Here is a 16,423-nt window from a genome sequence, read left to right on the forward strand (position 1 = left end):
TGTATTATTTCAACTAGCCATTTTATAATAAAAGAACAATCCCTTTTCCACAGGTCTGTCTGGCCAGACAACAATGCAATACAGTACTGTAATCCAAAGTACAGTACTGTACTACTGTACTGCTTTCTACGGGGTTGTGTTGTACTGCCCTCAACTGGAAAAAATAAGCACAGCTACGTATAGGCATATTTAACTGCCATTTCTAGCTTAGCGCCCTCTAGAGGCGCTGGGAAGGAAGTTCCAGTTCAAAAGATCTCAAATGCCTGGGTTGGGAATAACCAGGATATTATACTGAAGCTTACAATTCTAATTACTTTCCTAAAGTGCACTTGACTTTGTTTCAAATGTGTATGTTTTCTGGTTTTAGTTATTTTTTACTGAATAATCTATCCTGCATATTTTTAATTGAATTAAATAAGGTAGATAGAGGAAAAAGTAATCAAAGTATTTTGACACAAATGCTAAAATTGTGTAAATATTTACTGAAAAGTTATACCTGTTCAACAGAAATGTACATGGAAGAGCTACCTAAGTGTGCTTCATTTTGATTTATCATATTGTGTAGATTAGCTATCAAAATCTATGCATAACTGACAATGTGCCATATGATTTAGGTGTTTCTTCTCCATTTGTTTTTTTTAATTGAAAAGACAGTGCAGTGTCAAGATAACAATGCTAATAATAATAATAATAATAATAATAACAACAACATTAGAACAAATGCTGTCAAAACCAGAATTGAAAAATCAACAGACGATCCAAAGTGTAGACTCTGTAAAGAAACAGACGAAACAATCGATCACATACTCAGCTGCTGCAAAAAGATCGCACAGACTGACTACAAGCATAGACATGATGCTGTGGCACAGATGATCCACTGGAACTTGTGCCGGAACTACCATTTACCAGTGGCAAAGAACTGGTGGAATCATAAGCCCGAAAAAGTGGTCGAAAATGAGCAAGCAAAACTACTGTGGGACTTCCGACTTCAGACTGACCGAATTCTGAAGCATAACACACCAGACATCCTGATTGTGGAGAAAAAGAAAGTATAGATCATTGACATCGCAATCCCAAGAGACAGCAGAATTGAGAAGCAACTAGAGAACTTAGTGAAATACGAAGATCTAAAAATCGAGCTGCAACGACTCTGGCATAAGCCCGTGAAAGTGGTCCCAGTGGTACTTGGCACGCTGGGCGCAGTACCAAAGGATCTCAGCGGACATTTGAAAACCATTGGAATTGACAAAATCTCCACCTGTCAATTGCAAAAGGCCGCTTTACTAGGATCGGCAAACATAATTCGCCGCTACATCATGCAGTCCTAGGTGCTTAGGAAGCGCCTGACTGGTGATGAAATACGAAATCCAGCATAGTGATCTCGTTTGCTGTGTTGTACTGACATAATAATAATAATAATAATAATAATAATAATAATAATAATAATTTATTAGATTTGTATGCCGCCCCTCTCCGAAGACTCGGGGCGGCTCACAACACAAATAAAGCAAAGCCAGAGAGAGATCAATCTTAACATAAATCTTAACATACAAGCTAATAATTATAACTGTACTATGTTAACAGTAAGTACAGCAATCCAAACAAAAAAAGAAAACTTCAACTAAATTTCTACTTACATTACCTTATTTATAATTTTTTCCCATATTATATCCATACTTTTATACATTTTTATTGTACTGACATTCATAAACCTTCCTCTCATTTCATTGGCTAACTGGTATTGGTAAAATGTAGACTCTAATAACATGGCAATATTTCTGCACTGATTAGCCATAGTTTCACAAACCCACTGAAATAGGAAATGCAGAGTTTGGCTTCATACGATACTGTATGGCACGTTAGAATATGGCTGGCAATGTTATGACTGTGCAAATACATATATTCCACCTGAAGATCCATAATTTAACCTTCCCTAAGCTTTACAGTTCCGAAAACACATATTATTATTATTACTATTATTACTATTATTATTATTTTTATTATGTCAAGGTGTGGTCCTGAAGAACGAACCTTTATATTCCTTGGACAACAAATGTGACTAACAAGCAAATATTGGAGCGCATAGCAGACATGACACTAGAAGGCAAAAACACAAAATTGCATCTGACTTTGGCCATGTCATGTGGAGGAATTCATTAAACATTCACATAACATTTAGTTATGTTTGGAAGAGTAAGAGGTAGAAGGAAACCAGGATATCAAAGAACACTGTGGCTGAGCACCATAAGAGCCGACACCAGCCAGAGCATGAAAAAAATTAAATAAGTGGAAAGGACCTAGCCCATAGAATCACCAAAAGTCATACATGACTGGATAATATTCAGAACTAAAGTGAGAAAGTTTCCTCGCTTCAGCATATACTGTACCTACTTTTCCTGAAGCTAATAATATTTTACTTTAAGAATAGGTATTATGTTTTTTTCCTCCAATTCCTCCATTTGCACTGTTAATAAAGCTACAGTGTGAGTTCACTTTAAAGTAAGTGAAACTTAAAACGTTTTAATGAAAAGCAGGATAAAATATATTAAAATGTAACTACAATAATTTATATTGCACTTTTTCTGTAGGTAAAACAATTCAAATCAATCAATTCAGAAATTAAAAAAAGAAAATACATAATAAAAACATCATTAAAGGAGTACTGTAAAAACTAAGTCCCTGAGTCCTTGGAGAGGGGCGGCATACAAATCCAATTAAATCTTAAATCTTAACTGAAAACAAACACAAATTGAACAAAATAGTAATAGCAGTCAGAACACAAAACACCTAACCTAAGTGATGTGATGTAAAGTCCTGATTTATAATTTAGTATCATAAACTCAGAATAGTAGGTTAACTGAATGCCAAAGTTAATACAAACAGGATAATTTTAATCTTGTTTTCTAGATTAATGGTAGCAAAATATTCCAAAATCACAGTAAAATAAAAGCAAATATGGGCTTAAGCTTTTATTAGTTTGTTTATTTATTTATTTGTCAAACATGTATAGGACAGTAGTTTGTATAAACGTAAGTAAAAAGTAATGATAAAAAAGGACAATAGGGCAGTAGGACAGGGACGGTAGGCACAATGGTGCGCTTATGCATGTCCCTTATAGACCTCTTAGAAATGGGGAGAGGTCAACTGTAGACAATCTAAGGTTAACGTTTTTAGGGTTTGGGGAAGAAAGCAGAATCAGGTAGTGCATTCCAGGCATTGATCACTCTATTGTTGAAGTCGTATTTTCTGCAGTCGAGTTTGGAGTGGTTTACATTTACCGTGTTCTCTCGATTTTCACGGGGGATGCGTTCCGAGACAGCCCACGAAAGTCAAATTTCCGCAAAGTAGAGATGCGGAATACAGTGTTCCCTCGAATTTTGCGGGGGATGCGTTCCAAGACCTCCCACGAGTCGAATTTCCACAAAGTAGAGATGCGGAAGTAAATATACTATTTTTGGCTATGAACAGTATCTCAAACCTTCCCTTAACACTTTAAACCCGTAAATTACAATTTCCCATTCCCTTAGCAACCATTTAGATTATTACTCACCATTTTTATTTATTAAAGTTTATTAAAAAAATATTTATTAAAGGCGGATGAAAGTTTGGCGATGACATATGACATCGTCGGGTGGGAAAAACCGTGGTACTTTATAGACTTTTCGCAAAGTTCAAACCCCTGAAAATCGAGGGAACACTGTACACCATTTTAAGCTATGAACAGTACAAGCCATCCCTTAACACTTTCAACCCCTAAATTACCATTTCCCATTCCCTTAACAACCATTTACTCACCATTATTACTGGTACTCACCATTTAATAAAACAGTTAGTGATCCTGATATTTATAAACATAATTATTTATTAACTGTAATTATTTTTTTTGTTATTTATTTGCAAAAATTATTAGTTTGGTGATGACTTATGACATCATTGGGTGACAAAAACCGTGGTATAGAAAAAAAATTGCTAAGTATTTTTTAATTAATATTTTTTTGAAGAGAACACTGTAGTTTGAACCTATTACGTGCCGGTAATAGAAATCCAAAAAGGTATGCTGACTAAACTAGGTTTGGCATTAAACTAATAATGGGAGTTGATCATTCATAACTAATCATAGGAATTGATCATTCATGCTGGACTGAGTGGTTTAAACTCAGTATCACGCAGAAGACAATCATCGTCACGCAGCTAACCCGGGATATCCCTGTCAGGCTCGTATAAGCAAAAAAAAAATTGTTGAAAATATTTAAGGGGTTTTTGGCGTGCTTCCTTAGTCATGGCTTTCTCACTTAGGCGTGGGAGACTAAGAAGCCAGCTCAGTTGACGCGTGGACTCTAACGGCCCAATGAGCAAAGCTAGTGATAGAGACGGAGGAAGCAAAGGAGAGAGCGGCAGAAGGATGTGACGTTCGTTCACTAACCTCACTTACTCTATGGAACAACCATAGATTTCAGACAGTTCCTGCATGAGCGCTATAAACTTGAACGCCCCGTCTTCCCAAGGCGGTCGTGATGCTGGCACGGGAGGCTGGCCTGGAGGATAGGAGGCGTGGCCTGCGCTCACTCAGCTGACTGTCCGCCATTTTGTCCGCCGCTCCGGCTTTTACCTCAGAAAAGCGCCGGTGGGGCGGGAGGCGAAAAAAAAAAAGAAGGAAAGGGGGGGAGCAGGCGGGCAAGCGGCGACGCTCCTTCCAGCCCGCGGGATGTGACCGGCCGCCGTCCTGCCTTTTTCCTGCCTGACTCCCGTGGCGTGTTTTCCTTTCTAAGCGGAACGCTGCCTTCTTTTTTCATTTAGTTTGGCTTCTCCCGCTCTGTCGCCGCCGCCGCCGCCGCATCTCCCTCTCCACGATGGCGTTGAAGATGGTGAAGGGGAGCATCGACCGCATGTTTGACAAGAACCTGCAGGACCTGGTGCGGGGCATCCGCAACCATAAGGAGGATGAGGTGAGCAGGAGGGGCGGGTGGTGGGGCGACGTGAAGGGTGGGACATATAGGCCAACATGTCGGCGACAGCGCATCCCTCTTCAGCATCTGTCAGATTTGAAGTGAACAAATTCCTCCGACCCGGCGATTAAGATGTGTTAGACTGCCAGTTCCCTCAGCCCCGGCCAGTAGCTGCATGCCAGCTGGATGTCATGCGAATTGAAGCCCGGGGTTTCTGCAAGGAACCAAAATTAAGGACGAGGCTGGTTTAAGAATTGGCGGGTGCACTTGTTGCTGTTCCTCCTACCTCGTGTATACACCGCCTTCTTCTTTCCCTTCCTGTTTTCTTTTCTTTCCCCCCCTTTTTTTGCATATGCCATTTGTACCCTTTGTTTCCCTCAGGGAACATAAAATCTGGGGAGTGGCTCAATCAAAGAACTTGTTCTCTCTGATCTATTTGGTCCCTCTGGATAAGAGGAGACGATTTCTTCTTAAAAAAAACATGTTAGGTTTTTCTGACCTTCCATGTTTGTTTTCTAATCTTAGCTCTGTTAAGGAAAGAAAGAAAAGAGTTGCACAAGATTTCTTTAAATAAATTAGTATGATTGATTGATGGATGGATTGGTTGGACTTCTTTGGACCTTGTGTTTGAATTTAGTTATTCCTCTCCCTTTGATTCTGATAAATGTATCTTTTACATTAAAAGCCTGAAACAGGAGCTGTATTGGAACAGGATTGTATTGGAACTGTACTGGAACAGGAACTGCACCAATATTATACCACTGATTTTTGCTATCCTTTTTAGGAGCCTTTCTGATAAAGGGAAATATGCTTTATGATCGATAGTGGTCTTACAATTTCGACTGTATTGGCATTATTCAGCTTCCATAACTAGCTTAGCAAGATAAGTTGGTGATATTGTTATATGAACATTCTATTAAAAAAACGTTCATTTGGGACATTGACAATCTGGCCCAGTGATTGTTGTGAGGATAAAATTGGAAGACAGAGTCCTGCCTTTCTGAAAGGGAATGGGAAATTTGGACAGAGGTTTTCTGTGTTGCATCTCAATGACTTGATCATTGAGAGCAGTCATGGGCCTACCTAGGTATGCCCATGTTTCACCAACACTCCGCAGTCTGCATTGGTTGCCGATCAACTTCCGGTCACAATTCAAAGTGTTGGTTATGACCTTTAAAGCCCTTCATGGCACTGGACCAGAATATCTCCGAGACCGCCTGCTGCCGCACGAATCCCAGCAACCGATTAGGTCCCACAGAGTGGGCCTTCTCTGGATCCCGTCAACTAAACAATGTCGGTTGGCGGGCCCCAGGGGAAGAGCCTTCTCTGTGGCGGCCCCGACCCTCTGGAACCAACTCCCCCCGGAGATTAGAACTGCCCCTACACTCCTTGCCTTTCGTAAGCTCCTTAAGACCCACCTGTGTCGTCAGGCATGGGGGAACTGAGACATCTCCCCCGGGCATATACAATTTATGAATGGTATGTGTGTATGTATGTGTGTTTAGAAAATGGGGTTTTTAAAATGTTTTTAGTAGAAATTTAGATTTGTTATCAATTGTTTTTCACTTTGTTGTGAGCCGCCCCGAGTCTGCGGAGAGGGGCGGCATACAAATCTAAATAAATAAATAAATAAATTATGCTGTGGCAATTTTTTATGAAAATCTTTGTGTAATTAATAATCACACACACACACACACACACACACACACACACACATATATATATATATATGGATCTAGTCAACCTCTCACTAGATTAATAAGGTTTGTGATCTTACAGTTAAATAAACCCCTGCCTTCAATAACAAAAGTGAGCAAAACACATTGACCAAACAAAATATCTGGAGACCTTTATAACTGATAAAAAAAATGTTTACTTCACATTTACACAGTAAAATAGACCAGTATTGCAAACTCTTTTTCCAAACAGAACTGAAAGTGGCATACATAGCACTTCTGCAATTTTCCTAAGAACAGTTCCTCTGTGGGATAAGGGTGGACTTGAGCTTTGATCTCCCTAGTTCAAAATACTTTACTACATTATTCAAACATTCAGGAATAAACATCTTTATTCTGCTTGTGTTTGAGTGTACCACTGTATTATTTATCTTCTCTTTCAACAGTCCTGTAACAGGCCACTGTAGCCTCATCTTACCTAAGATTATGGGTTGAATCCTTGCAAATGAATTCATATAATAGATTCCCTAGTCCCCAAAGAATATTGCCAGTATGTACCACTAGTCGTAACACATTATTTACTAGTGTAACTGTTTTGCATATATGCTTTTAAAGATAAGTAACCATTGTAAATACATGTGTGGTAAGACTGAGTATGGTTATATTGGCTATGCTTGCATGCCACAGCTACTATGAACTAGTCTGTTTAGCCTATTGTGTTGAATAACCTATCCTCTGTGGCTAATTTATGATTCAATATATTGAATGAACTCAGAAAATTACCTAAATCGTAGTTTAGTTCATTATAAACATACTCTGCAAATACAGCCATTGAAGGTATGTGGAAGCAGGGTTTCAGGCTCAGAGAAGTAGCTTTTCTAAGGCAGCCTAATAGATTTACAGTAAACCTACCCAATCAACAAAACCGGTTCATTGTTGAATTTCCTATTTAATTAAGGACTGTCAGGAAGGGAGATATCTTATCTTCATGCCTAATATTTATGGGGGATTGGAGGGAGAGGCTGATTGGAAATATAAATCCATTTGATCACTGTAGCTAACTGTAGCCGCTCCGAGTCCTCAGAGAGGGGCGGCATACAAATCTAATTAATAATAATAATAATAATAATAATAAATAATAATAATAATAATAATTATTATTATTATTAATCTGTGGCAACAATCTTCTGTCTTGCCTTAGCCACAGTTACATTTAACCAGCATCTTGAGATAATACTGAAATAACTTTTTTTTTTACTTGTTCCTCAAGATAAAGACTGAAATCATTTGTTGAATATGCTAAAAGAAGAGTGTAGCCAAACATGACTAGTGGTTGCTACATGGCCTGAAAACTGACTTTTGCAGCCCTGATGTGCTATTTCAATTAAAATTATTAAAAGTTCACAGCATGATTTTTTTGCCCTCACAGTATGGTTCTCTACTCTTTTATGACAGAAAATATAGGAACATGAAGGGCAATTTTTTAAAAAAAATATACTTCTAACATGGGAGGCAGGGGAGAATGACTCCACTTTTACATGCTCTCTTTATTTCATCATCCCACTCATTTGTGGTTTTAATCCTTCCCAAAATTGTTAATTGCAACTCTGGCCACCAAATAGTCACCCAATCTATTTTATGTCTCGAGTACTAGATTTAAAATGTTTAAGCAAGCCATGGTTTACTGTGGAACAGGTTACTATCTCAGGACTCAGACACAATTAAGGAAAATGTCATTCATGCAATTATAACATCTTTGTTTTGCAAATATCCAGTATTTATATAGAAACATAGAAACATAGAAGACTGACGGCAGAAAAAGACCCCATGGTCCATCTAGTCTGCCCTTTTACTATTTCCTGTATTTTATCTTACAATGGATATATGTTTATCCCAGGCATGTTTAAATTCGGTTACTGTGGATTTATCAACCACGTCTGCTGGAAGTTTGTTCCAAGGATCTACTACTCTTTCAGTAAAATAATACTTTCTCATGTTGCCTTTGATCTTTCCCCCAACTAACTTCAGATTGTGTCCCCTTGTTCTTGTGTTCACTTTCCTGTTAAAAACACTTCCCTCCTGAACCCTATTTAACCCTTTAACATATTTAAATGTTTCGATCATGTCCCCCCTTTTCCTTCTGTCTTCCAGACTATACAGATTGAGTTCATTAAGTCTTTCCTGATACGTTTTATACTTCAGACCTTCCACCATTCTTGTAGCCCGTCTTTGGACCCGTTCAATTTTGTCAATATCTTTTTGTAGGTGAGGTCTCCAGAACTGAACACAGTACTCCAAATGTGGTCTCACCAGCGCTCTATATAAGGGGATCACAATCTCCCTCTTCCTGCTTGTTATACCTCTAGCTATGCAGCCAAGCATCCTACTTGCCTTTCCTACTGCCCGACCACACTGCTCACCCATTTTGAGACTGTCAGAAATCACTACCCCTAAATCCTTCTCTTCTGAAGTTTTTGCTAACACAGAACTGCCAATGCAATACTCAGATTTAGGATTCCTTTTCCCCAAGTGCATTATTTTACATTTGGAAACATTAAACATTATTAGATTTATATTATTTTTCTTAAGAAGCGTATATAGCATTCAGATCTATGTCCTACCTCTATCAAAAAAAGTTTACTTGTATCCATTTTACAAACTGTATATGGGTAGGAAGAAACTTTAACAAAGCTATTTCAAGTTATTTATTTTTTGCAAAGCTTGCCTCCTTGAAATGTTTTTTATGTATCTTTTACACAAAATACATTTAAGGAATGTAGCGCTTTCTACATTGTATTGTTTTCCCAGCTGCCCTTGGGTGAGTGAGAAACTATTTGTACTCCTAATATAATCAGATAAGCCTACCCCCTAAAAAGAGGAAATGGCTGAGTCTTATGTCCTTTACAACATGAACATTTAGCCTTTTGATGAAATTATAAATAATAAGGTATCATAATCAGCCAAGTTTTCCTGTGTTCATCTACCCCTCTCTCATTTACCACAAGCATGTGAAGACATTAACTTTAAATTTATGTATGAAATCCAAACTGTGGGAATTGTAGTTGTAAGTTGTGATCATTAAGCAGGTCACCATGTGACTGCATCCAATTTTTCTGCCCTTTTTTTCAGTAATTGTAAAATTACGGTAACTCATTTTAGCCAGTGGGTGGTTTTTTGTCAGAAACCAGAAGTAAATGCCAAAAAAATTGCAGTCATATAACCATTTGCTAAATGCCCAAAAGATTAGGTGACCACAGGCAGCATGACTGTAGGAACTTTGAAACTTGGTCATAGGTAACTTTGGGAAGACATGTCATAACTCTGAGTGATCGTTAAGCACTCAGTCATAAGTCAAGGACTACTCTTAATCTTGTTTAATTTATGTTAGCTTTCCACACTAGTATTTGAATTTTTTGATTATGTGCCATTAAGTCACTATGAACTGCGAGCAACCACAAAGATTTTCTCCATGATGAAGTGACTCAACTAACTGTAATATTTAAATATTGTTTTATTTTGTTCAGACAAATTGCACATCTGGTTTAATTTAATAAACAGTGTAATTTATTGTACCCATAGATTAAATTGTGGTTAAACAGAAATGCTTTAAAGTCTTAAACCATTTCTTAGTTTTTTGTTACCTTATTTACAACCTACCATGTTGATTGAACTTGAGATGTTATGGAAGACCAGGATGCTTCAATAGTGGCCTTCAGCTCTTCTGCATTGTTCCAGGATATGTATCTCATAGATTCTCTATGGGGTTCAGGTCAGGTGAGTTTGTTGGGCAATCAAGGACAGTAATCCCATGGTCATTGAAGCAGGTTTTGGTGCTTTGGGCAGTGTGGACAGGTGACAAGTACTGCTGGAAAATTTCCCCAAATCAAGACACACCGCGGAAATGTTACACTGGACCTCAAGCATATTGCAGTATGTGCTTCTCCATTCTTCCTCCATACTCTGGGTACTTGGTTTCCAAATGAGATGCAAAGGTTTCCACAGTCTGTGTTGATTTGGGGAGCCATGTCATCTGCTGGTATTCATCCACTGTGCTTCATTAAGTCCAGGGTCAATGCAGCCCTCTACCGGGAGATTTTGGAGTGCTTCATGCTTCCATTCGCATACAAGCTTTATGGGGATGGTGACTTAAATTTTCAAACAGGACTTGTCACCTGCCCACACTGCCAAAAGCACCAAAACCTGCTTCAATGACTGTGGTATTACTATCCTTGATTGGCCAGCAAACTTGCCTGACCTGAACCCTATAGAGAATCGATGGGACATTGCCAAGAGAAAGATGAGAGACATGACACGGAACAATGCAGAAAAGCTGAGGGCCGTGGGGGAGGGCCTTCTCTGTTGCCGCCCCGACTTTATGGAATCAACTCCCCCCCCCCCCAGGTCCATATGGTCCCCACCCTGCTGGCCTTTTGTAAGGCCACAAAGACCTGGCTATGCCAGCAGACGTGGGGTCCCTAAATCAATCCAGTAGCTTGCCCGTGTATGTGAATTTGGTATGAACGATTAGTACATGTTGTTGAATCGCTTTTAAAATTTTAATTAGGATTTTAGTAATTGCTCGTTTCTTCTTTGACTTCTTTTTATTATTGTCATTGTCATTGTAATTTTATATTGTTGTGAGTCGCCCTGAGTCCTTCGGGATTGGGTGGCATAGAAGTATGTATGTATGTATGTATGTATACGTGCGTGCATGCATGCATGCATGCATGCATGCATGAATGAATGAATAAAATAAATAATCGCATGTAATATTCTAATTTTCTGAGATGGGGGATTTGGGGTTTTCATGAACTGTACCTCATAATCATCACAATTATGACAAATCATGGCTTAAACTATCTTGCCTTGTATGTTATGAATATCTCTCCTATATTAAGTTTCACCATCTAAGTTACATTACTGAAATAAATGAACGTTTGCACAATATTCTAATTTTTCAAGTTTCACCTGTATACGTCATCTTAACTGAATCTTAAAAGTCTGAGTTTCCTCCTCCCTGACTTCCTTTTATTCTAGTGAATTAGGAAGGGGACAGTTTGAGCTCATTGATTTTTTCTGTTTCCCAGACTTAATGCATATTTTTCCAATTGTGGTCTCTTCACTCAGCATGAAGACATTCGGCGTAAAGTAATATTTTCATGCTCATTGCATTCTCATATGGCTCTTAGACTCCAGAAATATTGCTGCCATTGGATGGCATTGGGCATTATGATGTGACCATTTTGTCAGAATGGTGTCACGTAAAGAATTAAGAACTGAACATGCTTTAAAATTTACTCAGAAAAAGTGCTTTGGACATTGTAAAAAAGCCTCCTGCTATTCCTTAAAATAACGATTTTTTAAACAATGACTTGCTTAAGGGGGGGGACTAACCTTTTGAGTATGCAGCCAGTGCTTCAAGAAGTGTGTGACAATTACAAAATCCATTCTTCAAAACAAGATCCATTCTTCAGAAATATCAAGCCAAAAGGCATGCATGAGAAATGAGAATTTTGATTCTTTTGCTTTGCTTGATGTTCCAAGAAAGTTGATTTCTCACATATCATATCTAGCGGTTACATTTTAATAAGTCTAATTCTCCAAGGACCTCTGCTATCTCATTTTTCTAATTATATAGGTGATAGGCATAGCACATCTTCTTGCTCTGCGTTTTGCAAAAAGAAATGCAGATTGGAATTTTATACCATCCTAGTTGTTCTAGAAAAAATATTTGGTATGGGAAAGATCGATGACAATGTACAGTGGAAATGGAAGAGTAAAATTGTGCTTTCTGCTCCAAGCCTAAGAATTCAATATGGGTGAAACTTTATATTTATCATCCCATTTTAATAGATTCATCCAGCAGCCGTCTTTGGCCTCTGAGAACAATTACTGGAATTATAGTGAAAAAAGTATCTGTATCTTAGCTTAAACTGTCTTTATCAAGATGATGGATAATTTATTAAGCTAGCAGAAGTTGGCTGTTCAGGTGGCTTCACCTATTTACTCTTTCGACCCCTCAACTTTCATTCCCCTTCCCAACCTGACTATTTCCCAACTTTTTTAAGGCTCTTAAACCTCTTGCTTACTGTGACCTGAATGGCTTCTGCCTATCCCCTTCCCTAGCCCACAATGACATTCAGTTCTCTCCTTCTGCTCTAGGTCTCATGTCAGGATTTAATGTAGTTTGCCAGAATTAAGTTTTGATCTAATGCCAAGTGGCTGCCTAGCTTTAGGCCATTGTTTCAGTTAATGTACATGCTTTGACCTTCAGTGAACAGAAAAGGGTGTAAATTGCCTTGGTGATGCCATGCCTGAAATACATACATCTTATATGTTTTAGATTAATGCTTCTGTGGCTGCCATGAGTTGCTATTGTCCAGCTGATTAATATGCACTGTAAAATATGCAGGAATATATTCCACAGCGGGCCAATTGCAATTCAGAATGACTCTTTGTTTAAGAGTGTTAAAAAAAATCATACTTGACCTTCAGCAGCTTCAGATAGCAGAAAAAAGTGTGATGGTGATGGGGGAAGACAGACCTTTCTTCTTGCTAATGCTGTTCCTCCTCCATGTAGTGTTCTCAGGATACTTTATATTTTCATTGAAAAGCTTGGCAAAAGCTCCATGGCTATCACTCCTTCCTAGCAAGAATCTGTTTTGATAAGGAAATGACACTGTCTTTGAGATAATATGTCCTGACATTATTAATTAATATTTCAGTCATAATATTTGGTTGTTTTCCTGAGCACACATTATACTATCTTCTCCCCAGAATTCATAGGTTATAGTCCTGCTTTGGGTACAAAGCCAATTGGGTAACTTTGAACCAATCACTCACTCTTGACTCTAGGAAAAGGACAATGGCAAGCCACTTCTAAAAATCTTGCCAAAAAAATTACATCCACAAATGCAGTGAGAGGAAACTTAAATTTGCTATCAGAATTCATCTGTTTTTGAAAAAGCTGAGATATATACATAGATACATCTGTGTGTATGTTTTTCAGATATAACCACCACAGATCATTTATTGAGATCTATATATATAATCTTTGCAGACAAGGCTGGAAATAAGAAGGATTTAAAATTTTAATGTGTAGTACTTTCCTGCTAGTACCACCCCCTCAGCTACTCAAATTGTAGCTCCATATTCCACTGCAAAAAAGGTTTCATGGCCTCAAAATCAATTCAGTGGAATGGTCTCCAAGTCTCTAAACCATTTAATGGAATTTCTGGACTAATATGCTTTGGACTGACACCCATTAAAGGAAAACTACATGATGTTTTTTCTAAATATTTCATATGCATTTTCCTGTCTTGCTGGTGTCAGAATTCTTGCTGTGGTTTTTTTGGGGGGTGGGGGGGGGTGGAGCAGCTATCTTTGGCTACCTTTGGCTTATTGTCAAAACTACACATGTAGAGTTCCAGCTAACTAATTTATTATTTTCTGCATATAATACAGGAATCCCTTTGTTCTGGTAGCCCATTCTTGGAAACAATTAAATAAGGCTCCAATGAATTGGGGGGGGGGTATCAGTCCTAGCCCTTTTGCTGGTTGTGCAGTGATTCCAGGCTAGCTCTATGCTTGACCACTTCTCCCTGCTAAACTGGGTATTTCCCAACACTTACATAAATTTCAGATTGGTTTTGCTCAGATCTTTTTAGTGTTGAGATTTAGAGATAAAAGGTTTTTTTTCACTTGTGGGTTTGCTGTCAACAAGTTGAACTACCTATATTGTTATCTACACATTTTGCTGTGTCTTTGGGAATGGCACAGTTTGTAAAAGCAAGAGCTGCAGTTTTCTTGGCAAGTACAAGTACTGTTTAGCCTGATCTGGAGAATTAGATATGGAAGTGATGGACTCCATAGCATCTGTATGCTTCTGCTGTGACATAGCCATCAAATATTTAGTGTGAAGAATTATATACTAAAAGATCTGTTGCATACTGAACAAGGCGTTCTCAGCATATCATTTTCCAGGTGGAATTGCAGAGACATGTGAAATTTGAGTCTTTTTGCTTGTTTCAAAATTTGAAAGCAATGGAGTATGACCAGTGGTAGCTCAAATCAGCATCTATTAAGTTATCTTTTTTATTATTATTATTAACACGGCAAGAAGTAGTCCAGTCATTCTGTAAAGTCATCGAGATAATTTGATGGATAAGCAAGGACATGAAACAGGGACGGCATACAAATCTAATAAATTATTATTATTATTATTATTATCATTATTATTATCTACGGAATTAGCAAAAGTTCTGAAGACCATGAACTGAGACTTACATAGAGCTATACAATCTGAGCAAAGCTATCCTGAGCAAAGAGATGTTTGCATTCAGTTGTTCGTACCATAATCAAAATTTAGTAGCCTTCGATTTGCATATTACAGATAGTTCTCAATTTACAAAAACAATTGAGCCCAACATTTTTGTTGCTAAGTGAGACTTAAGATGACCACATGCAGCTGTCATTTATGTCAGTTGCCAAGTGTCTGAATTTTGGTCATGTAACCATGAAGACGCTGCAATGAAAAATGCTAGTGCATCGTTTTTTCAGTGTCATTGTAACTTTGAACAGTCACTAAATGAATTATTGTAATTCGTGGACTTGAAACTTGAAACATGACATTGAAATGTAATCTGAATTTCCAGTTGCAGATTCTTAAAATTGATAGTTTCCAAGTACTGTATGACCCCAGAAACTAAGAATTCCTTGAGTCCTAAACACTCCCTAACATAGGAGAATTTTCTATGCATTTCCATGTGAATCATTGCTCTGATAATTTTATCTAGGCTGAGTTAACTCAATTACTTTTGTTGACACACAGAGAAGAGGCTACATGTTGCATCTTTGTACGGTTCCCTGGTCTGAATGTCAAATATGAATTCCTCCATATTTTTTCCCTAATCCCAGAGCAGTTTACAAAGATGAATTCTAGTTGGAATTCTAGTTTGTCTGACAGTCATAAGTTCAGGTGGTGAAAGAAGGTCAGGTAGCAAGACGGAAGCCCCTTCTTTAGCATGATAGAACAGCATATATCCCCAAAATATCATACTAAAGAAGGGGCTTCCATCTTGCTACCTGAGCTGTTTCACCTATGACTGTCTGTATTCAGAGCGGAGGCTTTAGAACAGAGTTTCCTGAAGTTTGAAAACCTCTGTCTTAAATTTACATTACTTGACTTTGAATTCTTACTGAGGGTTGTAGAGCTTCTGTTTCTTTATCTGGCCATTTCACCAATCGCTTCACATGCCTCAGTGAGTTGATAGGACAAAATCCTATGACTAAAAGCATTTTCCAAGAGGCATGATGAGAGTCCATAGTGTTGGGTGCGGCTGGAAGAAATCTGAAACCATTGGGCAGAGTACAGAAGGATTAACTGCAAATTTTCACAACCCTCCCAATATTTTCACAACCCTCCCAAGCCTGAAATGAAGTAAAAGAGCTGTGAACAATAGGAAGCTCCACAATTGCTCCTTCAATACTTCTTAATTTCAGTTCCAAATACATTAGTCAGTTGTGGAGGAGGGTTCAGATTTGTTTAGCATTTAAAATGAACATGCTTTTTTTTTTACTGCATGTTAACACAAATTTATTAATGTATTCCTCAGATAATTTCATGGCAAAGGTAGGTTTTCTAATGAAGAACTTTCCATGAAACCACATTACTGGCCAGAACCTACTTACAACTACCTGTAATATACTACAGGTAGTTCTCAGTTTATAAGCTACCGGTAATTGGGATCAGGAAACATAGAAACATAGAAGACTGATGGCAGAAAAAGACCTCATGGTCCA

General features: G+C 38.1%; 1 protein-coding gene across 4 annotated transcripts in view; it reads left to right on the forward strand.

Moving 5' to 3' along the window:
* The first annotated feature begins 4,460 nt into the window (after positions 1 to 4,460).
* AP3D1 (adaptor related protein complex 3 subunit delta 1) overlaps positions 4,461 to 16,423 on the forward strand; it is a 76,157-nt gene continuing 64,194 nt past the window's right edge. For all 4 annotated transcript variants that reach the window (XM_070746742.1, XM_070746753.1, XM_070746762.1 and 1 more), the window contains exon 1: positions 4,461 to 4,946. In XM_070746742.1, the coding sequence (XP_070602843.1) occupies positions 4,851 to 4,946 (96 nt within the window). In that variant the 5' untranslated portion in view covers positions 4,461 to 4,850. The remainder of the gene's footprint in view (positions 4,947 to 16,423) is intronic.

The sequence above is a fragment of the Erythrolamprus reginae genome, chromosome 1, assembly GCF_031021105.1.
Source record: "Erythrolamprus reginae isolate rEryReg1 chromosome 1, rEryReg1.hap1, whole genome shotgun sequence".
Lineage (NCBI taxonomy): Eukaryota > Metazoa > Chordata > Lepidosauria > Squamata > Dipsadidae > Erythrolamprus > Erythrolamprus reginae.